At 43.1% G+C, this 27,522-nt stretch overlaps 1 protein-coding gene across 9 annotated transcripts in view; it reads left to right on the top strand.

Moving 5' to 3' along the window:
- KIAA0319 (KIAA0319 ortholog) overlaps positions 1-20,132 on the top strand; it is a 104,425-nt gene extending 84,293 nt beyond the window's left edge. For 7 of the 9 annotated variants that reach the window (XM_038005757.2, XM_038005755.2, XM_038005754.2 and 4 more), the window contains 6 exons: positions 558-717; positions 4,934-5,076; positions 7,633-7,755; positions 9,819-9,909; positions 12,857-12,948; positions 17,032-20,132. In XM_038005757.2, coding sequence (XP_037861685.2) covers positions 558-717; positions 4,934-5,076; positions 7,633-7,755; positions 9,819-9,909; positions 12,857-12,948; positions 17,032-17,210 — 788 coding nt within the window. In that variant the 3' untranslated portion in view covers positions 17,211-20,132. The remainder of the gene's footprint in view (positions 1-557; positions 718-4,933; positions 5,077-7,632; positions 7,756-9,818; positions 9,910-12,856; positions 12,949-17,031) is intronic. The other 2 variants (XM_038005761.2, XM_038005760.2) reach the window with 2 other exon arrangements.
- The last annotated feature ends 7,390 nt before the right edge of the window (positions 20,133-27,522 follow it).

Below are 27,522 nucleotides of genomic sequence, written 5' to 3'. Positions count from 1 at the left end.
ACTTTGAGGATGTCTCTTACACCTTGTTGTGTATCCCCAGATAGATCCAGCCTCATCACTCTTTAAAAGAGAATGTTATCTGGCAACTAGATTTTCTTTTCACTTTTGTTTTCCTGCCAGAAGACAAAGACCTAATGTGAAGCAGACACAAGGGCCTCAATACCAGGGCACAGAGGGAGGCAGCTCCAGTGAAACGGCTGTAATGAGCCCAGCATAAACTGAACTGGGCAGTGCCTGTGGCACTTGGAAGCAAGATTCTCTTTCTAGTCCTGAGGAAGTGTGGAAGGGGCTGAAATTTTCAGTTAGCCCAGAGGTTAATTAGGTACACTCAATTATCATCTGGAAAAAAAATTATAAACAGCAAACTGGGACAAAACAAGGGAAAGTACTCCCAGATAGTGGCCTCCGCGGTGTTTAGAAGAATTTACCTGAGTCCTACAACTCAAATTCAGAAATGGCGTAGGAGTAATTTTGAGCTCTTGTAGAAACCTCGCTCCTTACACTCTAAAGCCTGTGCAAATCTCCAAGTACAAATCCTGTATCTTCTCTTTCCCCAGACCCTAGGAGGAGTGGCCTGGTGGAGCTGACCCTGCAGGTTGGTGTTGGGCAGCTGACAGAGCAGCGGAAGGACACCCTTGTGAGGCAGCTGGCTGCGTTGCTGAACGTGCTGGACTCAGACATTAAGGTCCAGAAGATTCGGGCCCATTCGGATCTCAGGTAGGAGCTGCACACCCAAGGCGGGGCCTTGGGCCTACAAAATTCCAGTGTTTACCTCATCCCAGTCCAGTAGAAAACTGTTTATTCCTCTGCTTCTTCTGTAGTTTTGCATACACTTTTATCCCATTCATATACTTTTTTTCTCAAAGGGCAGTAGTATGGCCAACGTCGTGCTAGGTCCTTCCTAAAATTCTCAGTGAATGTTTGCTGACTGGGAATGTTCTGAGTGAAGGAGGAGCTGGGGAACAGCAAGGGAGATGGTTGTTAGCTCTGGTGTCTTCAGAGCTGGGCAAGGGGTCTGGGGCATGTGAAGAGGATGTCTCACAGCTGGGCTGCATCCCTGCCCCACACTCATGGGGACTGAGGCTTCTCTCAATGTGAAAGGATCACTGATCACCATTTGCCATCTCCTGGGACTATATGAGGCTGAAACTCTGGCCTTTATTTTTTATGAAATTTTTGTATTTAATTGAATTTTATTTATTTAATTTATTTATTATTTAATTTAATTTTTATTTTTTGAGATAGGGTCTCATTCTGTTGCCCAGGCTGGAGAGCAGTGGTGCAATCTCAGCTTACTATAACCTCCGCCTTTCAGATTCAAGTGATTCTCCTGCCTCAGCCACCTGAGTAGCTGGGACTACAGATGCCTAGCACGACACCTGGCTAATTTCTGTATTTTTAGTAGAGGCAGGGTTTCAGCATGTTGGCCAGGCTGGTCTCAAACTCCTGGCCTCAAGTGATTTGCCCGTGTAGGCCTCCCTAAGTGCTGCGATTACAGATGTAAGCCTGAGTTTTATTTTTAAGTCTTATCTAACCCAGGGTGTGGTAGGAGGAGGGACAGAAAGAATATGGGAATGAAAACTCAGTATTCACAGTAACTGCATTTGCCTAGCTATTGTCAGCTCCTCCACTTTGGTTAGTTTCCAGAGAACTGAAGAATAGAAAAATACCAAATTAAAACATGTTCTAATTATTTTCTAAGGAACTCTTTCTAAAATGGATCATATATTTCCCTTGGAAAATATCAAATACTGAATCAAAGACATGTCTGAAAATCAACAAAACCAAAAGTTGTTTCTTGGACAGATCAGTGAAATTGATAAATCTTTAGCTAGATTGACTAAGAAAAAATAGAGAAGACTCATATTACTAAAATTAGGAATGAAATAAGGCACATTACTATGGACTTTATAGAAATAAAAAAGGCTGGGTGCAGTGGCTCACGCCTGTAATCCCAACACTTTGGGAAGCCGAGGCAGGCAGATCGCTTGAACCCAGGAGTTCGAGACCAATCTGGGCAATGGCGAAACCCTATCTCCACAAAAAACTAGCTAGGCGGCCAGGCGCGGTGGCTCACGCCTGTAATCCCAGCACTACAGCACTTTGGGAGGCCGAGGTGGGCAGATTACTCGAGGTCAGGAGTTCAAGACCACCCTGGCCAACATGACGAAATGCTGTCTCTACTGAAAATACAAAAATTAGCCAGGCATGGTGGCAGGTGCCTGTAATTCCAGCTACTCAGGAGGCTAAGGCAGGAGAATTGCTTGAACCTGGGAGGCATAGGTTGCAGTGAGCTGAGATCGCTCCATTGCACTCCAGCCCTGGGTGACAGAGCGAGATTCCATCTCAAAAAAAAAAAAAAAAAAAAAAAAAGAAAAAAGCCAAGTGTGGTGGCACATGCCTGTGATCCCCAGCTACCCAGAAGACTGAGGTGAGAGGATCACCTGGGAGATTGAGGCTGCTGTGAGCCATGTTGACACCACTGCATTCCAATGTGGGCAACAGAATGAGACCGTCTCCAAAAAACGTGGGTGAGGAAGGATTATAAGAGAATACTATGGATCATTGTATGTCAACAAATTAGATAACCTAGATGAAATGGACAAATTCCTAAACAGACATAAATTATAAAAACTCACTTGAGAAGAACTTAAAAATCTAAATAGACCTATAACAAAGAGATTGAATTAGTAATGTTAAAACTTTCCACAAAACTCAAGACCAGATGGCTTCACTGGTTAATTCTGCAAAATATTAAAAAAATTAACAGTCCTTCACAAACTTCCAAAAAATAGAAGAGGAGTGAACATTTCCCAACTCATTCAGTGAGACCAGTTTTACCTTGACACTAAAATCAGACAAAGACATCACAAGGAATGAGAACTACAGACCAATATCTCTTGTGAATATAGAAGCAAAAATCTACAACAAAATACTATCAAACTGGATCTAGCAACTTATGACAAGGTTTATAGACCATAACCAAGTGGGATTTATCCCAGGAATGCAAGTGTGGTTCAACATATAAAAATCAATAAATGTATAATAAACCACATTAATAGGATAAAGGACAAAACTGCAGAATCATCTCAATAGGCACAGAAAAAGCATTTGACAAAATCCAACACCTTTCATGATAAAATATTTGCTGTGGGTTGAATTATATCCACCCGCTACTCCCCACCAAAATATAATCAAGCCGTAACCTCTGGTACCTATGAATGTGACCTTACTTAGAAATAGGGTCATTACAGATATAATTACTTAAGAAGTTATACTGGAGTAGGGTGGGCTCTTAAACCAATATGATCGGTGTTCTTCTAAGAAAAGAACAAGAAACACAGAGAGAGGCACACAGGAAGAACACCATGTAACGACTGAGGCAGGGACTGGAGTGATTCCTCCACAAGCCAAGGAATACCAAGGATTGCCGGCAGCACCAGAGCTAATAGAACACTTTGATTTTGGACTTCTAGCCTCCAGAACTGTGAGAAGACATTTCTGTTGTTTTAAGCCACTTCGTGGGACGTGTTTTACAGCAACCCTAGGAGATGAATACAGATTGGAGTAGCTATTTCTCCAAAGAAGATATACAGATGGACAATAAGCACATGATAAGGTGCTCACCATTAGCCACCAGGGAAATGCCAACCAAAACCACGTTGAGATATCACTTCACACCTGCTAGGATGGCTAGAATCCAAGACAGACCATAGCAAGTGTTGATGAGCCTGTGGAGAAACTGGAACACTTATACATTGCTGGTGGGGATGTAAAATGGTACAGCCATGGTGAAATACAGTTTGGCAGTTCCTCAATATGCTAAGCATACAGCTACCATATAACCCATTAATTCCACTCCTAGGTATATACTCAATAAAAATGAAAAACTTGTGTCTACATAGAAACTTGTATATGAATGTTCATAGCATGAATTCATAATAACGAAAATATGGAAGCAACTCAAATGTCCACCAACTGATGGGTGGATACAGAATATGATACATTCATACAACAGAATATCATTTGGCAATAAAAAGGAATGAAGTATTGATGTGGGCTACAACGTGGATGAACTTTGAAAACATGATGCTAAGTGAAAGAAACCAGACACAGAAGGTCACATATTGTATGATTCCATCTACCTGAAGTGTTGAGAAGAGGCAAATCCATAGAGACCAAAAGCAGATTAGTGGTTGCCAGGGACTGTGGGGAGGAGGTGCTAATGAGTGTGGATTGTCCTTCTGGGGTGATGAAGATGTTTTGAAATTAGATAGTGGTGATGGTTGTGCAACTTTGTGAATATACTAAAAGCCATTCAATTTACACTTTAGAAGGATGAATTTTATGATATGTAAATTATATCTCAATCAAAAAAGGCAGAAAGACATGTCTGCAAGTTCTTTTGTGTATATTTGTCTTTTTGCACACATATATATATTGCTCCCTTTTTTTTTAACTTATTATTATGGATTTATTGCAAAGAATATATTAAAGGATACAAATGAACAGCCAGATCAAAAGGTACATAGAGCAAAATCTAGAAGGGTCCTGCATACAGGAGCTTCCATCCCCATGGAGTTTGGGATGTAACACTTCATACATCCCAGCACATAGATGCATTCTTGTTCACTAACCTGATAGCTCTCCAGACCCACTTGGTTAGGATTTTCAAAAACTGATACATAATTTACACATTGCTCCTTTTATCTGAAGATCTGTCTGTCTTTGATCAGCTGTACGTTGAGACTGAAGAGGCTTTGTGAATAGAAACAGATCAATTCTTTGGCTCACAGATGTGCCCCGTCCTTGGCAAGCCACAGAACTGTGGCCGTCTACCTCCCCAGTTGCACAGGTCAGATGCTGTGGTGGGCGTGTCATGTCAGTCACTGTCTGACCATGTGGCTGTCCTCTCTCATTGTCTCCTCTGCAGCACCATGATTGTGTTTTATGTACAGAGCGGGCCGCCTTTTAAGGTTCTCAAAGCTGCTGAAGTGGCCCGAAATCTGCACACGCGACTCTCAAAGGAGAAGGCTGACTTCTTGCTTTTCAAGGTCTTGAGGGTTGATACAGCAGGTAGGTCCCCTATGGAATATTCTAAAACAATCAGACTTGCCAATCATGGATAAGTTTGACAAACACAGAAGAGGAGTAACACGTGAACATTTTCACTTTAGCATGCAGGTACTTGTTTTGCATTTATTTCTCCAATAAGGTTTCCTGCAACATACATTTGCCAACTACTCTTGGTCTTGGAAGAAAAGTGGAGAGCAATAATAATTATGGGTCAAGGTTATGCTCACAAGATAATGGTCATTGGCAGAAAGAACAATGTTAAAGACAAATAAGTGTTACTGGCTTCAAAAGCTATGTTTATATAGTTTATTTCACTTGGACTTCATGGAAAGACATCATGCCTTAGGTTGTGATGATAATGTCATGTAGCTCCTTGAAAATTTAAGACAGCTCACAAATGCCTTCTCCATGTGTACCTCTTTTCTTAACTCCTTGCTCGCCTCCCCTTCCAGGGCACCTAAATGATTCATAGTCCCATTGCTTCTGTCTTCATTTCATGAGTAACATGAATCTCTTGTTATGCTGAAGTAGTTATTTCAGTAGACTCCAGGGAAATGAGAGTTACAGGGGACATGATAATGTTTGGGCAGTCAAATTTAATTTGTTTCATATATATATATATATAAAAAAATCTGCCTACAATTGACTTTCTCAATTATAATATGGAGTAACTTAATTTTTAATAAATCCTTTTTTCTTTTTTCATTTTTTGGTATTTTTAGTAGAGATGGAGTCTCGCCATGTTGGCCAGGCTGGTCTCAAACTCCTGGCCTCAAGTGATCCGCCCACCTCAGCTTCCCAAAGTGCTGGAATTACAGGCATAAGCCACCATGCCCAGCCAATAACTCCTTTTTTTTCTAGTTACAAAAATAATATTTATTTATTGTACAAAATTTAGAATATCCAGAGAGGCACAAAGAATAAAATAGTTCTCTAAATTCTAGGTCCAAAATTCTCACCATCCAAAGATAATTTTTGTTAATACTCTGATATATGTTTTTCCAGTTCCCCTATCTCTGCAATCAGGATGACATGATATATATTTTTAATCTGATTTTCCACTTCAAATCGTATTATGAGCCAGGAACAGTAGCACATTCCTGTAATCCCAGCTACTCCAGATGCTGAAGAGGGAGAATGTCTTGAGGCTAAGAGTTTGAGACCAGCCTCGGCAACACAGCAACAAGACCTTGTCTCTTAAAAAAAAATTATATTATGATTATGTTCCCCAATCCTTTAAAATTTCTCTTCAATAAAATTTTTATGGCCACATAGTATTCTACCCTGGATATGCACCATAATTATGTAACCAGTTTCTTATTCATGGATTTTAGGGTTGGTTTTAAAAATAATGCTACAATGTAGATACATCTTTGGGCATGTCCTCAATGATTGCCACTGCACTCCAGATAAATACTTAGAATTATTTTCTTAGGCCAGACAGTGTTATGTTTTTGCTACTTTTTTGAGTCTCGTTCTGTTGCCCAGGCTGTAGTGCAGTGGTGTGATCTTGGTTCACTGCAACCTCTACCTCCTGGGTTCAAGTGATTCTCATGCCTCAGCCTCCCAAGTAGCTGGCATTATGGGTGCACACCATCACACCCAGCTAATTTATGCCAATCTGTTGTATTTTTAGTAGAGATGGGGTTTCACTATGTTGGCCAGGCTGGTCTCAAACTCCTGGCCTCAAGTGATCCACTTGCCTTGGCTTCCCAAAGTGCTGGGATTGCAGGCGTGAGCCACCATGCCCAGCCAGTAATCTTTTTCTTTTTCTTTTTTTTTGAGACGGAGTCTCGCTCTGTCACCCAGGCTGGAGTGCAGTGGCCGGATCTCAGCTCACTGCAAGCTCCGCCTCCCCGGTTCATGCCATTCTCTTGCCTCAGCCTCCCGAGTAGCTGGAACTACAGGTGTCCGCCACCACACCCGGCTCATTTTTTGTATTTTTTAGTAGAAACGGGGTTTCACCGTGTTAGTCAGGATGGTCTCAATCTCCTGACCTTGTGATCCGCCCGTCTCGGCCTCCCAAAGTGCTGGAATTACAGGCATAAGCCACCACGCCCAGCCTTTTTTTTTTTTTTTTTTTTTTTGAGATGAAGTCTTGCTCTGCCACTAGGCAGAGTGCAGTGGTGCGGTCTCGGCTCACTGCAACCTCTGACTCCTTGGTTCAAGAGATTCTCCTGCCTTAGCCTCCTGAGTAGCTGGGACTACAGGCACGTGCCACCATGCCCAGCTAATTTTTGTATTTTTAGTAGAGACAGGGTTTCACCATGTTGGCCAGGATGGTCTCAATCTGACCTTGTGACCTGCCCACCTTGGCCTCCCAATATTTTTAAGGCTTTTGCAGCGTGGTGTGGACTGGCTTTTCTGCCATTTGCTTTCTGATGAGATTGCCAGTGATGAGAGACTATCTCCAGAACCCCTGTCCATACTGTAAGAGGCTCTTAATTCAACAAGATGCATTTATTTGGGACCTATGCTACTGAAGATACAAAAGAAGCTGGATCCAGGGATTCCCTTTTCCGCATGCTGACCTCAGCCCTACACACCTCTTTGCAGGTTGCCTTCTGAAATGTTCTGGCCACGGTCACTGTGACCCCCTCACGAAACGCTGCATTTGCTCTCAGCTATGGATGGAGAACCTCATACAGCGTTATATCTGGGATGGAGAGAGCAACTGTGGTGAGTTCTGGCATAGAGGAGGCTTTGGGTGAGGCGCTTTAAGGCAGCTCATTCTCAGTTATCCGAAATATCTGCCCAATATTCAAGACCAACCTGGGCAACATGGTGAAACTTCACCTTTACAAAAAATAACAAAATAAGCCAGGCATGGTGATACATGCCTGTAGTCTCTGCTACTCAGGAGGCTGAGGTGGGAGGATTGCTTGAGAGGAGATCTAAACCAGCTTGGGCAATATAGTATGATGACCCTGTCTTAAAAAATTAACTGGGTGTGGTTGCGTGTGCCTGCGGTCCCAGCTACTCAGGAGGATGAGGTGGGAAAATTGCTTGAGCCCAGGAAGTCAAGCCTGCAGTGAGTGGACAGAGTGAGACCCTGTTTCAAAAAAAAAATGGAAGAAAGGAAGAAGGGAGGGGAGAGGAGGGGAAGGGAGAGGAGAGGAGAGGAGGTGAAGGGAGGGGAGAGGAGGGGAAGGGAGGGGAGAGGAGGGGAACGGAGGGGAGAGGAGGGGAAGGTAAGCGGGGGGGAAGGGAGGGAAAGAGGGAAAGAAAAGAAAAGAGAGAAAAAAAGAACTATCTGTCCAGCTTTGCAGTTATAAACATTCGGTTCTTTTCTCACCTGAAGCCAAATGAACCAGCTCACTTGGTAGTGAGTTAATACCCTTCTTACAATCTACTTTTTGGGGTGTGTTTAGGCTTTTACATAAAACTTCCTAATGAGAATATCCCCTTTGGCAGAGCAGAATTGGCTCACTATTGCTGACATTTCTAAGAAAGAATTGCTTGGGCCATGGGCTGCATTTTCAGGTTACACCTGCCTTGGCTTAGGCTCAGTGTGATTTTCTGGTGAAGTGGCCCCTGGTGTGGATCTTCTAGAATCAGGTAAAGAAGAGAATTTGGCCCACTCTTCCAGCTGTTCACACAGGCAGGCACCAAAAACTGGAGCCACAGCAGGGCAAGCTGGCGCCCCTGAGGTCCCTTCTGAGGAGAAAACTGTATTTTAATGGCAGTCTACTAAGTAAATTTGTTGTTTGGGGAACCAGATGGACATAATTGGCACCGAAGATAGTAAGAGCTGACTGCCAAAGTATATTCCCATTTAATACTATATAAAAATCAGAAAATAGCCAGCCCTTGGATCATTATTCCAATGAAATTATATAACATTTAATAAAGTTAAACTTTTTTTTTTTTTTTGAGATGGAGTCTTGCTCTGTCACCCAGGCTGGAGTACAGTAGCACAATCTCAGCTCACTGCAACCTCTACCTCCTGGGTTCAAGCAATTCTCCTGCCTCAGCCTCCCAAGTAGCTGGTATTACAGGTGTGTGCCATCATGTCCAGCTAATTTTTGTATTTTTAGTAGACACGGGGTTTTGCCATGTTGGTCAGGCTGGCCTCAAACTCCTGACCTCAAGTCATCTGCCCGCCTTGGCCTCCCAAAGTGTTGGGATTACAGGCGTGAGCCACTGCACCCAGCCTAATAGAGTTAAACTTTGCTTCCTAGTAGACTTAAACTGGGCTTCTCTGTCTCTGAATTACCGTTGAAAGCTTTTCACATTAGATTTCTGTAAGGATGTGGACGGAACGAGGGTCAAGTAGTTTCCGAATTGCTCTCTGGCTGTGAAAAATGTCTTCATGCCATAAACAGACATACAGATGTTTTATTAAAACCAAGCCAGAACTTTCAGGGGTGGGGGTTGTGATTTTTGGCATTCTGGAATGAATATTTTGATGTGGTATATGTGTGTGTTTATATAAGAGGCATTACTACTACATAATTGACTAATTTTAGTTATTTCTGATTGTTCTGTTCCCAAGTTAGCATGAGATATATACTCCGTGAAGCCCTGAAACCCAGTAGATAAAAACAGGGCAGTTTTAGGTTGTTCTCGATTTATCTGTATTTTACCTTGCTCTGCTCTGCTACTAGCCTGATGAGATGTTATCAACTCCATAGGTGGCCTTTACTTGTAGGGATTTAGAAATATTTGTTATGAATCATCAAAATAAAGTTGTTCTACAAATAGTCTATAACTGTGTCCACTTTGGTTTTCTTGTGTTTCAGAGTGGAGTATATTCTATGTGACAGTGTTGGGTTTTACTCTTACTGTGCTAACAGGAGGTTTCACTTGGCTTTGCATCTGCTGCTGCAAAAGGTACCTAGAGTGCTTATTCATGTGAAATAGAGACCCTACACTAGGTGTGTTTTGACAGCTTAGGAATTGTTTACTTGGGCTTGGTAAACTGCTAAACTGTTTATTATAATAATGCACTTTCTGCCACAAAGCATAAATGCCTAAATAAATGGAATATTTATTTATTTTCTCATTGAAGCTCATGTGTTTTCTAGGAGGCTCAATGATTCTATATCATATCTAATGTTGTTCTCTATCGGTCTTACATTATATTCACTAGAGTGGTACTGTTTTCTCACTCAACCACAATCAATACAGAAGACTTCTGTGACCAGTGTTTGGGGGTTTCTCTGCACACACCATTCAAGCAACAGTTTTGCAGTGGACACCAGCTGGGTGTCGTCCAATTCAGTTTTGATGCTGTCTACCTGGAGATAGCGTCACATCCCACGGTTAATTAAGGACTCAGTCCCCAAGACTGCCCCCCACCCCATTCAGATGCCAGTTGCATACCCCAGGTTGTTTTACCTGGGCTTCTGACTGACTATAAATTGGGTCCCTCAGTTCCCTCTTTGGGTTCAGTTATTTTGCTAGGGTGGCTCAAAGAACTCAAGGAAACACATTGGTTATTTATTACAAAGGATATTACAAGGGATACAGATGAAGAGATGCATAGGGTGAGGTATGGGGAAGGGGCCTAGAGCTTCCATGCGCTCTCTGGGCATGCCACTGTCTGGGAACCTCCACGTGTTTGGCTGTCCAGAGGCTCTCTGAACCCTGTCATCTTGGGCCTTTTATGAAGACTTCATTGGATATTTATAGAAAAGTAGTTGGACAAAAAGGGTATGATGTGATGCTAACAGGCTGTGGGGAAGCCCAGCAAGGGCTGTCCAGATTCTTCTCGGCCTCTCTGTAAAGCACTCCATCCTCCTGGGTAGGAGGCAGAACTCTTTCTGAAATGAGCATTTTATGACCTGTAATCAGACAAAGTAGGTCAGAGAATGTCTTTACAGCCGGCTCCAAGACAGAAAGGCAGGGGAAGGTTCTTGCTTTGGGGAGAATAAAGAGCAGGTGAAAGGAAGGCAGGAGAAGGTCAGAGAGAGGGACATTCTGTTTTCTGAGGCCTAAAGTGCCCCAGCATTGTAACAAGGGCCATGGGAGTTATTAGCCAGGAACCGTGATGAAAACATGCATACAGATATATATATATCTCTCTCTCTCACAAGTACCTAAGTGTCCTTACAGGTCTCAGTAGAGGAAGGAGTTCTGGAAGTATACTGTTACAAATGGTAGATTTTGATTATTTTCATTATGTAAAGCAATAATCTAATCCACCTGAATTGTTTTAAATAAATTTGAAACTGTAAGTGAGGCAATCACACAGCCAAAGAGAACTTTTGCTTTAGGTGTTTCCTTTTTCCATGAAGCTGACCTCTGAGAAGCCTCAAGCAACCTCATTGGCCAAACCTTCCAGAACCCCATGCTGAACCCTCTGTCCTGGAAGAGAGCATCAGGCCCACGCTTTCATGTGAAACACTGTAACTGCTCTCAAAAAGTGTGATTTTTTAAAAACATATATTTTAATCTGGGCGAGGTGGCTCACGCCTGTAACCTCAGCACTTTGGGAGGCCAAGGTGGGTGGATCACTTGAGGTCAGGAGTTTGAGACCAACCTGGCCAACATGGAGAAACCTTGTCTCTACCAAGAATACAAAATTAGCCAGGCGTGGTGGCGCATGCCTGTAATCCCAGCTACTCGGGACCTGAGACAGGAGAATCGATTGAACCTGGAAGGCAGAGGTTGCAGTGAGCTGAGATCGCACCATTGCACTCCAGCCTGGGTGACAAAAGCAAAACTCTGTCTCAAAAAAAACCACTATATTTTAATAGTTATTTTTCGGAAATCACTTAGAGATTATTTTAGTTTTGTGATTACGTTCCCAAAGTTAAGACTGGTGAAAGGGAGCCAGGTGCAGGCACTTAGAGGCCTAAATCCTGTTAAGTTTTCCCAGAGCCATATGTGACCCTACTGTGCATGGCATTAAACATCTTCAGCTTTGTGACATGTCTATCAAGTAGAAGATGATGATGCTAGTAGTGATAACTGTGAACATGTATGAAGTATTTGCCATTGTGATTAATGGCGAAGTGCTTTGTATGTATCTTATTCAGTCCTCTCATCAACCATGTGAGATAGGGACTATTCTTATTCCCATTTTACAGGTGAGGACATGGAGGCACAAAAGTCTCAAATAATTTTCTCTAAATCACCAGCTAGTAAGTGCTAAATTGAGACCCATGCTTCTGATCATCATGCTCTCAGAAAATTGCTTTTATGCTGTGAAATTACTATTTTGTTCTCTACATGCCTTCACGTGGTCTAGGTGTGTATTTCCAAATAATCTCTCTACACAGGATGAGGCACATGGGGCCAGCCTAATTTTCATGTGTTGAGGGGAAAAAAAAGAACAAGATGGGGAGCAGCTGTTGCTAATTAATTGTGGGACTATATTATAATTTTTGCTATTTTTTTCTGATTGCTAGTTCATGACACCTTTTCATTACTGCAGCATTGGACATTGCAGGGTGGTATAGGTTCAGGGGAACATTTGCTCATCCAGGCTCTTCTGAATAAGGAGTTACTCATGAAGAACAGCTCCCTGGGCCAACACACAGGTGTTGAGAATTGCACTGAAGGTCCCCGGCACTGCAGCCTGAGGCTTAGCTGAGACCTGTCGATAGGTGGGCAAGAGTGATGTGGCTGTTTATACCCCGAAATGGGTTTCTCCAAGATGCATAATGCCCCTCTGAGCTCTGACCTGGCCTTGCATATGTTTCTTTAAAAAAAGATGCCAACTATCACATCATAAAGGCAAAATGTTTCCTTTAGTGTCTTTACTCTGCGTTAAATCCTAGATCTCAGTTTACCTTTCTAAAGATCTGAGTTGAGTTTTCATTGTTCCTTTCAGACAAAAAAGGACTAAAATCAGGAAAAAAACAAAGTACACCATCCTGGATAACATGGATGAACAGGAAAGAATGGAACTGAGGCCCAAATATGGTAAGACAGTCTCCAGAATGACTGCCTGGCACCTTTCCATGATTTACCCTAGGTATGCCTGAGGGCTAACTTGGATCAAGGGAGAACGATCCACTGGAGTTAGCACTTTCATTGGGAAGGAAGAGTGAGGCTGGGATTCTGTGATGAAAAACAACCTTCAGGCCGGGCACGGTGGCTCACGCCTGTAATCCCAGCACTTTGAGAGGCCGAGGCAGATGGATGGCCTGAGCTCAGTAGTTCGAGACCACCCTGGGCAACATGGTGAAACCATCTCTACTAAAAAAATACCAAAAAAAAAAAAAAGCCAGGCGTGGTGGTGTGCGCCTGTAGTCCCAGCTATTTGGGAGGCTGAGGCAGAAGAATAGCTTGAGGCCAGGAGGTGGAGGTTGTGGTGAGCTGAGATCACACCTCTGCACTCCAGCTTGGGCTACAGACTGAGACTCTGTCTCAAGAAAGAAAAAGAAAAATAACCTTCATCAATCCTGAGGATGTGCTAATGCGGGGGTGGGGGCAGGAGGCAGTAGGTTCATTATAAATTTAATGAAATTTTGGCATAATGCTTTGAGGCATTAATGGTTGAGGGATATGAAATGTTATCAGCTGGACACCTACCAATGACCACAGGGCAAAGACTGCTTTTTAAACAGAGGTGTCCCCAGCATCTGCTTTTTTTCCTACTCCTGGTTAGAGGGTGGGGGGCAGTTGAAGACACTCCCTCAGCTCAGCTCTGAATGCTGTTCCCTTCAGGTCTGCTAGGACAGAAATGCAGCAAGAGGACATTTGGACTTTAAAACCTAACATTTTTCAGCAGCTGCATTATCTAATTAGCCATTGATATAGATGGACACAAAGGCTTTACAGAAAATTGACTTTCTTCACAAAGTGTATTGATCCCTATGCTTAGGAGCACCACTGGCCCACCTCAGTTAACTTTTTCATTCTCGTTTATTAACTGTGGCATACTTAGTGAAACTTCTCTGGCCCTCTGAGGCTGCTAAACACCGATTCTATAGATTTTCCATAATTCTGGGCTTATGACTAAGTTAATTTTTATGGAAGATGTAATCTTTTTCAGAGTTGTGAGGTGCAAAACATTGTTCACAGTGAGTGTTGAATGCCTACCCTGTGCACAGGCACCGGGTTAGGCCCTGGAGACTGGGAGAGGAGGAAGCACAGAGCCTGCCTTTACAGGAGCTCGCAGCCTGCAGGAGGATAATTATACTGGAGCGCAAGGAGTTCTACCAATGCATGGATGACGCCGGGTAGGAACACTCAGGTCAGAATGACTGATGGTGTACAGAGAGTGTAGCTAACAGGCCTTTGGCAGGAAGAGCCTCACAGGAAGAACAAATAGTAGCATACATTGAGTGCTCACCATCTGCATTGCATATCAGAAGTATTGTGGTGACTTTTACCTAAGAGCTCAATGTGCTTTAGGTTGCATTATCTCACCCACCTTTGTCTTAAAATACACTCATCCTTCTGACATTCCCGTTTCTATTCATAGAACCCCCATTCTCATTGCCCTCAGTCACTGGTGCTCCACACACACTGCCCCCCATTCCAGACACCCGCACCTTGCTAGACTCTTGCCCTCTTTCCTCATCGTTACTATCACCACCCCAGTTCAGGTCCTTACTGTTTCACCTGTGAACTAATAGTAATAATAATAATAATAATTAACAGGTATTTAATGTCAAATATATACTAAACACATCTGAAGTACTTTACCCATCGAATTCTAATCCTACCCGTAGCGGTATGAGGTATGTGCAATGATTATCCCCATTTTACACAAGAGGAAACTGAGGCAAAGGAAAGTTTAGCAACTTGCCCAAGTAACATAGCTGGTGAGTGCTGAAGGTGGGGTGGAGGTCGGGCTCTTCCTCTACATTGCACTGCCTCTGCCTTGGTCCGTTTGGGCTGCTCTAACAAAATGCTGCAGATGAGGAGGTTTATGAACAACAGATATTTATTACCCACAGTTCTGGAGGCTGGGAAGGCAAATTCAGCATCTGGGCAGGGTCACTTCCTCATAGTTGGTGCCTCCTCACTGCATCCTCACATGGTGTAAAGGGCAAGGCAGCCTCTGATGCTGCTTTTTTTTTTTTTTTTTTTTTGGAGACACAGTCTCGCTCTATCCCCCAGACTGGAATGCAGGGGCACAATCTCAGCTCACTGCAACCTCTGCCTCCCAGGTTCAAGCAACTCTCATGCCTCAGCCTCCCAAGTAGCTGGGATTACAGGCACCTGCCACCATGCCCAGCTAATCTTTTTTGTATTTTTAGTAGAGACAGGGTTTCTCCACGTCGGCCAGGCTGGTCTCAAACTCCTGACCTCAAGTGATCCACCTGCCTTGGCTTCTCAAAGTGCTGAGATTATAGGTATGGGCCACCGTGCTTGGCCTCTGGTGCCTCTTTTATGTGAACACTAATCCCATTTGATCACCACCCAAAGGTCTCACCTCTTGGTACCACCATTTGGGCGTTAGATTTCAACACATGAAATTTGTGGGGGTGCAAACATTCAGACCACAGCAGCCTCTATGTCTACTGTCCGTCTTCCATCCTGCACGCTGTGGTTTTATTAATATCTCAGAACAACATTTTAACAGTGTCATTTCTCTGCTTATAGGATAAAATCCAAACTTCATGGTTTACTTTGTATTCATGGGCCTTTCTGTGAGGTTCCTGCCTCTCTCTCTCTCCAGCCTCTCCTTCATTATTTCCTACATGAATCATTTGCTCCAAACAAACTAGTTTTTTTCTAAATATCCCTGGATGCTTCTGCATACTCCGTGGCCCTCCCCTGTCCTCCTGTCTAAAGTCTCTTCTTCAAATCTCACTGAGAGAGACGGGAGACAGCCAAGGGTCCCTGGCGAAACCCCACCTCCAAGCCTAAAACAGTCTGAAGGCTGAAAAACCGGACTGCTGGTCCCTGATGAAGGCCCTGCCCTTGCCCAGCTGATTCTCTCTAAATAATCTCCACCTGCACACTGGGGAAAGGGGGTGGAGCCACAGGAGGTTCACGTCATTTGCAGTGGGGAGGAGCCTGGCCTCTTCAGTTCCTGTGTGGTAACCTGGGATTCAGTCTGTGAGGCAAGAGGTTGTTGGCATGACCCCCTCTCTATTTCCTTTTTACCCAATAAAGTCCATTTTTCTCACCCTTCTATGTGTCCGCGAGCCTAATCTTTCCTGATAGTGTGACAAGAGCCTGGTTTTATCTGAACTAAGGAGAAAGTTCTGCAACATCACCCTATGGGAAACATCACTGAAGCAACCCCAGCCATAAGTACATGTGCTTATTTCCTAATTCATAAACAATTTAAAAAATATCTTACCTGCTATGAGCCCTTTTCATGAGTCTATGCCTTTTCTGTCTTTTTTTTTTTTTTTTCTCCTGAGACAGGGTCTTGCTCTGTCACCCAGGCTAGAGCATAGCAACACGATCATAGTTCACCATACCCTTGAACTCATGGCCTCAAGTGATCCTCCCACCTCAGCCTCCCAAAGGGCTGGGATTATAGGCATGAGCCACCAGGCCCAGCCAAGTCTATGTCTTAAACCCCTAGCTAGACGCCATAAATCCTTTGAGAGTAGGAATTGAATCTTGTACCTGTTCTGTCTCTTAGGTTGACCCCCTGAAATCAAATATTCTACCAAAATGATATTAACCAAATGGTAAAATCACAGAAGCTTTCATTTGTTGGATGCTTACAGTGTACTAATGGCTGGGCCAAGAGAGCGTTACATGCACTATTTCACTTAATCCTCACCATAAACTCATGGGGTAGATGCTTTGTTATCTTCCAGTTGAATAGAGGAGACTGAAAGCTCAGAGAGGTCGGGTATCTTGCCCAGGGTCAAACAGCTGACGAGTGTCAAAGCTGGGGCAGAAGGTCAGGTGAGGCATCAAAGCCCCTGCAATTGATGGGAAACCCAAACCGCCTGCTGTTTTGAGTGATTGCTTTCAAGGTGTGGAGAGCACCACTCCGTGCTCATCACAGGACCTGCAACCAGAACGACTGACAGCTGGAAGCAAATCATGGCATTTCTCCTCAGATGCTTCTGTGCTTCTCTCTAGGTATCAAGCACCGAAGCACAGAGCACAACTCCAGCCTGATGGTATCCGAATCTGAGTTTGACAGCGACCAGGACACAATCTTCAGCCGAGAAAAGATGGAGAGAGGGAATCCAAAGGTTTCCATGAATGGTTCCATCAGAAATGGAGCTTCCTTCAGTTATTGCTCAAAGGACAGATAATGGAGCAGTCATTTGTAACGTGGAAGGACCCCATAGGAATCCTTGAATCCAGGACCAGTCAGTGGGAGTTACAGCACAAAACCCACTCTTTTAGAATAGTTCATTGACCTCCTTCCCCAGTGGGCTAGATGTGTATCCCCACGTACTAAAAGACCGATTTTTGAAGGCACAAAACAAAACAAAAACGTTGCTCTTTTAACTGAGATGCTTGTTAATAGAGATAAAGGCTGGGTGAAACTCTAAGGTACATACTTAAAAGAGTTTTGTGTTTTTGTAGCTGGCACAATCTCATGTTAAAGATGAAAAATATTTCTATCTGTAGAACCTTAGAGAAGGTGAATTAAATAAGGATTTAAAGAGGGATGGTTTCTCTCTTAGCCACTGTGATTGCCTCTAAGGAACAGCATTCTAAACATGGTTTATCTTGTAGCACCTGCAGTCAGATGGCTGTGTATGTTAAAATAGCTTATCTAAGAGGCACAGGTCGTCTTCTGTGGAGGGACGGAGAGTCTTGCGTGTAGCAAGTTTTCTGTGCTGATGGCAACACTCACACAGTGCAAAGCCTTCCTGGTTTTCAATTGTGCTGTGTCAACAGCAGTTTTCAGCTCTCTCAAGAGAGCAGCTGTTGACCATTCAAGAGCTAAGGAAGAATCATATTCTAAGGACTGAGGCAATAGAAAGGGGAGGAGGAGCTTAATGCCGTGTAGGTTGAAGGTAGCATTGTAACATTATCTTTTCTTTAAGAAAAACTACACTGACTCCTCTGGGTGTTGTTTAGCAGTCTTGTTCTCTAATGTCAACTGAGCCCCAGTTTACATTAAATGCAATAGAAGTGATTAATTCATTAAATGTTTATTATGTTCTGTAGGCTGTGCATTTGGACTGCCATAGATAGGACAATTGTGTATATATTCCAAAACTCTGAAATACAGTCAGTCTTAACTTGGATGGCGTGGTTATGATGCTGTGGTCCCTAATAGGCACTTTCTAAAATAACTTGACATAGATGTATTCACTTCCTATGTTTAAAAATACATTTAAGTTTTTCTACCGAATAAATCTTATTTCAAACATGAAAGACAATTAAAACATTCCGACCCACAAAGCAGTACTCCAGAGCAATTAACTGGAGTTAATTGTAGCCTGCTACGTTGACTGGTTCAGGGTAGTCCCCCATCCGCCCTTGGTCCTGAGGCTGGTGGCCTTGGTGGCGCCCTTGGCATTCTTTGTGGGAAGATTAGAATGAGAAATAGAACCAGTGTTGTGGTACCAAGTGTAACCACACCTAAACAATATCCTGTTGCACAACGCTTTTGTAACACATGGGAAAACTAGGATTGCATTGCTGATTAAGAAGCAAGGTATTTCAACCACCAGGGCAGGGGTGCCAGAGAAAATCTTCCCCATGGGCTCCTAAAAAAAATTCAGCTTTTAGGTGCTTTTGTCATCTCCTGGAGTATTCATCCTCATGGGACCATCTTATTTTTACTTATTGTAATTTACTGGGGAAAGGCAGAACTAAAAAGTGTGTCATTTTATTTTTAAAATAATTGCTTATGCCTACACTTTCTGTATAACTAGCCAATTCAATACTGTCTATAGTGTTAGAAGGAAAATGTGATTTTTTTTTTTTTAACAAGTATTGAGCTTCATAAGCCTAGAATCTGCCTTATCAAGTGACCAGGGTTATGGTTTTTTGCATGCAAATGTGAATGTCTGGCATAGGGGACAGCAGCCCAAATGTGAAGTCGTTGGGCATAACGAGGAAGAAGGGAGTGAACATTTACCGCTTTATGTACATAACATATGCATTTTACATACTCAGTTGATCCTTATAATCAACCTTGAAGAGGAGATATTATTATTCTTATATTGCAGATAGCCCTCTGAAGGCCCAGAGAGGTTAAGTAGCTTGTCAGAGGTCACGGCCAAGATGTAGTGGATCTAAGCACTGAAAGCAAATTTTTAAAACTGTAGTGTTCTGCTTTCCACTACACAAAGAACTCCTGCCTTGATGGATGGAGGGCAAAATCTGGTGGAACTTTTGGGCCACCTGAAAGTTCTGTTCCCAGGACTAAGAGGAATTCCTCGTAATGGGTCCAGAGAGCCAAGGACAGAGGGAGAGATGGCCTGTACAGTCTCCTGTGGATCACACCCTCCCTCTAAGTTTGCAATGGACTTCTCCTGCCCCTCCTCCTCTTCTGTCCTTGGCCATCTCAGCCTGGCCTCTCTGATCCTTCCATCACAGAAGGATCTTGAATCTCTGAGAAATCAAACGGCACAGTAGCGATCAGAAAGTGGGTCCTATCTTGTTAGCCCATTTCTCATCAGAACAAAGCATGAGATGGAATGACCAGCCAGCGTTCTTCATGGTGGACTACTTATCATTGAGGGTCTTTGGGAGATAAAGCCCCCTAAGAGCTTTGGACAGAGAAAAACAGGCCCTAGAATATGGGAGTGGGTGTTTGTAGGGCTCACAGGCTAACAGGCATTTGAGTTGCTGGTTTACATTCAATGAAGGAGGATTCATACCCATGGCATTACAGGGCTAAGCATGTGTATGACTAAAGAACTATCTGAAAAACATGCAGCGAGGTAAGAAAATGTACCACTCAACAAGCCAGTGATGCCACCCTTTGTGCGTGGGGAGGAGAGTGACTACCATTGTTTTTGTGTGACAAAGCTATCATGGACTGTTTGAATCTTGGTTTTATTGCTTAAAATGTATTATTTTTCCCTATGTGTTGACAAGGTATTTCTAAGATCACACTATTAAATATATGCACTAATCTAAATAAAGGTGTCTGTATTTTCTGTAATGCTTATTTTTAGGGGGAAATTTGTTTTCTTTATGTTTGGGTGTAGAGGGATTTCCCTTGAGTATGGGTCAGCAAACTGTGGCCTGCAGCCTGTGTGTGCATGCCCCATGAGCTGAAAAGTGGGTCTTATGTTTTCAAATGGTTAAAAATAAAAAAATTTTGAAACATGTGAACTATATGAAATTCAGATTTGTGTTCATAAATAAAGTTTTATTGGAACATATCCACACTCACTCATTTATGTATTATTTATGGCTGTTCTTACGTTACAACAAAGTTGAGTAGTTTCGACAGGGACTGTCTGCAAAGCCTACGCTATTTACTATCTGGCCCTTTACAGAAAGAAAAAAATTTGCAGAAGGCTGGACTAACATCCCCTGCTCCTTCCCTGTGGGAAGACAAGTGTTCGGGAAGAACTGAGCATGCTCAGTCAGCTTGCCTTCCTCTGCCTGGGTGGTTCTCTGCTATTAACAGGCAGTCTGTCCCTAGTGCCAGAAGGCCCGCAGTGTGGTGGGGTGATTAGATTCTGGAGAGAGTATACTTAACGCTACATCCTCTAATCTAGCTCTTACCAGTAATAAAGCCATTTTTAAAATGAGGGCCGGGCGTAGTGGCTCATGCCTGTAATCCCAGCACTTTGGAAGACCAAGGCGGGTAGATCACTTGAGTCCAGGAGTTCCAGACCAGTCTAGACAACATGGCCAAATCCTGTCTCAAAACACACACACACACACACATTTAGCCGGTCATTGTGACGCATGCCTGTAGTCCCAGCTACTCAGGAGACTGAGGTGGGAGGATTGCTTGAGCCCTGGGTGTGGAGGTTGCAGTGAGCAGAGATTGGGCCACTGCACTCCAGCCTAGGTCACAGAACAAGGCTGTCTCAGGAAAGAAAAAAAAAAAGGCAGATTGAGGTATAATTTACTTACAGCAAACTGCACATAGTACAATTTGATGCTTTGATGTGCACATCTGTGAAACCATGACCACAATCAGGCTGTTGAACAAACATAATTACCCATAAAAGTTTCCTCGTGGCTCTTTGTAAAACCCCTCTCCCCTGGCAATCACTAGAGATAAGCTTGAATTTTCTGGAGTTTCATATACAGTAGTACTGTATGGAGCTTTCCCCTCAAACAAGAAGTAGTTCCTTCCTTTCCAGGCTGTTTTAACTCACTCCATTAGCAACTGTGAACAGAAGTTCTCTGAAAAGGAATTTGAAGGAAAGAGACTTTATTGCCGTGAACAGCTTCCAAATCACAGAGATACGGCCTTCTGTGTAAAACAAAGATGTGTTTCAAAAAACAAAGCAAGGGTTCTGGATTTATAGCAATATTCCAGCCAGGTTTCCAATCAGGTTCACATGTAAAGGAAGGATTGAAACTTGCTTAGTTCTGATTGGTCAGTGTAGCTGAGTTCTGGTTGGTTGATACAGAGGATGCCTGGTTGGTTGATACATCTAGGCCCTGATTGGTTAAGGCAGGTGAGCTCTGATTGATTGGTTCAGGTGAGCTCTAGAGTTCCCAGATTGAACAAAGGTGTGGGTTTTTCGAGGAACTCAGAACATGTATGTGACATCTAATTAGCAAATGCTCACTTAGGTGTTTTTTGTTTGTTTGAGACAGGGTCTTGCTCTGCCCAGGTTGGAGTGCAGTGGCACCATCATGGCTCACTGCAGCATGGACCTCCCAGGCTCAAGTGATCCTCCTGCCTCTCAGCTTCGTGAGTAGTTGGGACTTCAGGTGTGGGCTAATTTTTTGTAGAGATGTGGCGGGCGGGGTGGGGGGTCTCACTATGCTGTCCAGGCTGGTCTCAAACTCCTGGGCTCAAGTGATCCACCTGCCTCTGCCTCCCAAAGTGCTGGGATTACTGGTGTGAGCTACAGTGCCAGGTCCCACTTAGGTCTATTTTAAATTTAGGCCCAGTTAACCACTGGGGATTCATCTTAAAGGATTGGCTCTTTCAAGTTCATGTTTGTTCACATAATTTTACTGAGATAAATGCTTGTTGAGGTATGAGAATGGGAATAGTGGTATTGTAGTTAAACTAATTAAGTGGCTTCTGGATCATCTTCAATCCTGTAAGAGTTCTGTATTAGTTTACTGAAAGAGCAAATACGAGGCTAAGGAACAAAATATTTATAATTTCAACAATGATGACTTTCCATTACTGAAACTAAAGGAATAGAGACAGTCTTGCTCTGTTGCCCAGGCTGGAGTGCAGTAGTGCAATCTTATTTACTGCAACCTCCACCCCCTGGGTTCAAGTGATTCTTGTGCCTCAGCCTCCTGAGTAGCTGGGATTACAGATGTGTGTCACCACATTCGGCTACTTTTTATATTTTTAGCGGCGACAGGGTTTCGCCATGTTGGCAAGGCTAGTCTCGAACTCCTGGCTTCAAAGGACCCACCCACCTCAGCCTCTCAAAGTGTTGGGACTACAGGCATGAGCCACCAATGACTGGCTAGAAAATAAAGGATTTTAATATTTTTTCAGTGTTGTGAGCTAAATTATTTTATTTCTTGTTTTGTTTTGTTTTGAGATGGAGCCTCACTCTGTTGCCCAGGCTGGAGTTCAGTGGCATGATCTCAGCTCACTACAACCTCTGCTCCCCATTTCAAGCAATTCTCCTGCCTCAGCTTCCCAGGTAGCTGGGATTACAGACGTCCACCACCATGCCCGGCTAATTTTTGTATTTTTAGTAGAGACAGAGTTTCACGTTGTCTTGAACTCCTGACCTCAAATGATTCACCCACCTCAGCCTCCCAAAGTGCTGGGATTACAGGCGTGAGCCACTGCACCTGGCCAACTAAATTAACTGTATTACTTCAAAATTCATAGGTTGAAGCCCTAACCCCCAGTACCTCAGATGTATTTGGGGATAGAGCCTTTAAAGGGGTGATTAAGTTAAAATGAGTAAAATGAGGTCATTAAGGTGGGTCTTAATCCAATTGACTGGTTTTCTTATTAGAAGAGATTAGGATCTGCAGAGAGACATCTGGGGCACACAGGCACAGAGGAAAGATCATGGGAGGACATGGCAAGAAGGCGGCCATCTACAAGCCAAGATGAGAGGCATCAGGAGAAAACAAACCTGCTGACACCTTGATTTCGGTCTTCTAGCATCCAGAACGCTGAGAAAATAAGTTTCTGTTGCTTAAGCCACCCAGTTTGGTATTCTGTTACAGCACCACTAGCAAACTAGTATACAGAGGTAACTTAATCAGCCTAAGATTTAGCATAAAAATCTTATTTTAAAGGTTCCCAAAGTGAAGTATTATCCTGTTGATCTTAAAGAAAAAATGAGATGTTTCCCAACATTCAATCCTCAAGAGAGACCTATAGCCTCGGTGACTTCACTGAAAAACAGTCATTCCAGAAGGGGCCACAAGCAGGGGCTGGTAGTATTTCATTGCTCTGGGTGCTCGTTACATAGTGTGTTGTTTCTGGGGATTCACTGAGCGATTCACTTATTCAATTATGTATCCTTTTTTTTTTTTTTTTTTTTTTTTTGCATGTATACTATAGTGAAATGATAGTTTAAAAAAGCTACCAATCTTGCCAAGTTACCTTCAAAGTCAGTTATGAAGAGGTACTGCCAGGGATTTCCTAGGTAGAGATGAAACAGTTCTGTATCTTGATTCAGGTGGTGCCTGCACAAATCTAACCATTGATGTGATCAAATTAGGTAGAGCAATACAAACACTCACATACAAACGAGTGCACATAAAAACGAGTGAAACTGGAATAAGGCCTGGATTAAGTTTTGCACTGGTATCCGTTTCCTGGTTTTGATATTATATTACATAGGTAATAAGCGAACCACTGGGTGAATGGTACATGGGACTCTGCATTATCTTTGCAACTTCTTATGAATTTATAATTATTTCAAAAGTAAAAGATGTTCAGAAGGAAGGCCAGATCCACGTGATCAACAGTGAAATAAGCATTTCCATTAAAATCAGGAACAAAGTTAAGAAAGGAAAAAAAAAAAGAAACAAAGTCGCCATTTTTCCAACTAATTGGTCCCTAGAGCTGCTCTTTCTGAGTCGAGATTAGTGAGCAGCAAAGCTTCCTTTATTTGAAGCCTACATGGAGAGTATTATCACCTCTGTCCTCCTAAAGGTGATGAACCCAGAGTTACAGGACTGAGACTTTATTGCAACAGGAAGAGAGCACATAGGCTTATATGGTCATGCCTGGCATAGTGACGTTTCTGTCAATGACGGACTGCATATATGATTTATGGACCCATGAGATCATGAAGCTGAAAAGTTCCTGTCACCTAGTGATGTCATAGCCATCAAAAAGTCCAATGCAACCCAATGCATTACTCACGTTTGTGGTGACGCTGGTGTAAACAAACCTGCATTCTCAGTTGTATAACAGTATAGCACATACAATTACATACAGTATATAATACTTAATAAGTGACTATGCTCCTGGCTTATGTATTTATTATACTGTACTTTTCATTGTTATTTTACAGTGTACTCCTTCTACTTATTAAGAACAATTTATTGTAAAACAATATGTGGCTGGGTGCAGTAGCCCACTCCTATAATCCCAGCACTTTGGGAGGCTGAGGCTGGAGGACTGCCTGAGACCAGGAGTTTGAGACCAGCCTGGACAACATGGTGAGACCCCATCTCTATTAAAAAAACATGTTTAAAAGTTAACTGGGTGTGGTGACAAATGCCTGTAGTCTCAGCTACTCAAGAGGCTGGGGTAGGAGGATCTCTTGAGCGCAGGAGGTCAAGGCTGCAGTGAGCCCTGACGGTGCCGGTGCACTCCAGCCTAGATGACAGAGTGAGACCCTGTCTCAAAAACAAAACCAAACAAACGAAATACTGGGTTATACCAGCAGTATAAACGTGTCTTGTTTACTGTGCCTCTTGATTGCATTATTTTCTCTTGTGCTTCAGTTAATCTCGTGCTGCTTTGTTCATCACGGTCCCTGAGCATACAAAATCCATGGCTATTGTTGCCGGTAAGAGGCCAGCCACATCAAGTGACTGATCTTGAAACAAGAGATTAAGGACTACCAACCAATGGATCAAGGAGTTATAGCAGCTTTTGAGGCCCACTGCCTGAGGAGGAGAAGCTTTGCTCAGGTTATTATTGCAACAAAGGAAGACACAGAGAAGACGCTGATACAATTCTGAAAGGATTACATCTATGACTCCATCAGGACCCTTGCTTGGGCTTGGGGTGATGTTACCAAGGAATGTATAAATGACATCTGGAAGAAGACACTCAAGAGGCTCATCCGTGACTTCAAAGGATTTGCCAAGGACAAGGAGGTTGCCAAAAACAACAAGGCTGTGGTTGAGACGGCAAACAATTTTAACCTGGGGGTGGAAGAGGACGACATTGAGGAGCTCCTACAGGTGGTTCCTGAGGAACTGACTAATGAGGAGTTGTTGGAGCTGGAACAGGAACACATACCTGAAGAAGAGGCAAGGAAGAAAAAACTGCAGGAGAAGAAAAAGAATCGCCATGAAAATTCACAGTGAAGAGTTGAGAAGTTTCTGCAGACCTCAGTAAGTGCCTTAAAAATTTTGAAAACATGGGCCCCTCAACACCAAAAGGGTTTCATTAACAGAGAGGAATGTTCTTTGTGCATTATCTGCTTACAAGCAAATCTATGATGAAAAAGGAAAGCAAGCCAACTACCATGGACATATTTCTGATGCATGACAACTCATAAGAACCTCAGGTAGATCCTTCAGGAAGTGTTCCAGAAGAAGACTCCTAGCGCCTTGTTATCCTAGCTCCGTGTATTTTTTTTTTTTTTTTTTTTTGAGTCAGGGTCTCACCTTGTCACCCAGGCTGGAGTACAGTGGTGCAGTCACGGCTCACTGCAGCTTTGACTTCCCGGGCTCAAGTGATCCTCCCGCCTCAGCCTCCTGAGTAGCTGAGACGACAGGTATGTGCCACCATACCTGGCTAATTTTTGTATTTTTTGTAGAGACAGGGTTTCACCATGTTGCCCAGGCTGGTCTTATATTCCTGGGCTCAAGCGATCTGCCTGCCCCAGACTCCTGAAGTGCTGGGATTATAGGCATGAGCCACTGGGCCCAGTTGTCCCTGCGTATTATTGCCCCTGAAGACCTTCCAGCAGGGCAAGATGAGGAGGTGGGAGACAGAAATATCCGTGAATCTGACCCTTTGTAGGCCTAGGCTAATGTGTGTAATTGTGTCTTAGTTTTTAACAACAAAGTTTTAAAAAAATTTAAAATACAAAGAAGTTTGTGGAACAAGGATATAAAGAAAGAATATATTTTTATACAGTTGTACAATTAGTTTGTGCTTTAAGCTAAGTGTGATCACAAAAGAGTCAAAAAGTTAAAAAATTTTTTAAATTTATAAAGTAAAAAGTTACAGTAAGCTAAGGGTAATTTATTATTGAAGAAAGAAAAATATTATTTAATAAATTTAGTGTAGCCTAAGTGTAGAGTGTCTGTAAAGTCTACAGTAGTGTGCAGGGCATGTCCTAGGCCTTCACATTCACTCACCACTCACTCACTGACTCGCTTCCAGTTCTGCAAGCTGCATTCATGGTAAGTGCCTTATACAAGTGTAGTTTTTAAATCTTTTATACTCGACTTTTACTGTACCTTTTTAATGTTTATATACATAAATACTTGCCATTGTCTTACAACTGCCTAGAGTATTCAATACAGTAACATGCTGTGCAAGTCTGTAGCCCTAGGAGCAACAGGCTAGACCATATAGCCTAGCTGTGTAGGAGGCGGTATCATCCAGGTTTGTGTAAGTACGATGTTCGTACAAGGATGAAATTGCCTAATGATGCATTTCTCAGAACATATCTCTGTTGTTGAGCAATACGTGATTGTATAATGTGAGACGACATTTGCAAAAACACTCATGTCCACTAAACCACTGGGCAGGGGTGTTGTCTGTGTTCTAAATTATGGTGAGGGCTGGCTACAATGGTGCACTCCCATAATCCTAGCATTTTGGGAGGCTGAGGTGGGAGGGTGGCTTGAACCCAGGAGTTTGAGACCAGTCTGGGCAATACAGTGAGACCCTAACTTTCAAAACATGAAAGAAAAATTAACTAGGTGTGGTGGCACGCGCCTGTGGTCCCAGCTACTCAGGAGGCAGAGGTAAGCAGCTTGTTTGAGCCCAGGAAATCATATCAGTGGGGCATGTAGGAGAGAGAGAGAGAGGCCAATCTGTGACCGCTAGCCCATACCTCTTTCTGTGACCGCCCCCCCCTGCAAACCAGGTAAATTCTCAGTTCAGCTTAGCAAACATTCTATGAGCACGCACCATGGACAAGCCCTTCTCTGGGTTCTAGGGTACATCATTTCACATGCTGGCTCCTTCCCCAAGGCACTCACTGATTACAGCTCTCTGGGGAGGGAGCGCTATTTACACAAATGCGAACTGGTCTAATATCATCCAATAAAAACTCAAAAGATCACCAAGCAGGGGGAAAAAAGCACAACCAGACACCTTAACAC

Source organism: Chlorocebus sabaeus, chromosome 17 (assembly GCF_047675955.1).
Source record: "Chlorocebus sabaeus isolate Y175 chromosome 17, mChlSab1.0.hap1, whole genome shotgun sequence".
Classification (NCBI taxonomy): Eukaryota; Metazoa; Chordata; class Mammalia; order Primates; family Cercopithecidae; genus Chlorocebus; species Chlorocebus sabaeus.
The sequence above is the reverse complement of the archived record's forward strand: the minus strand, read 5'-3'. Positions and strand labels throughout refer to the sequence as shown.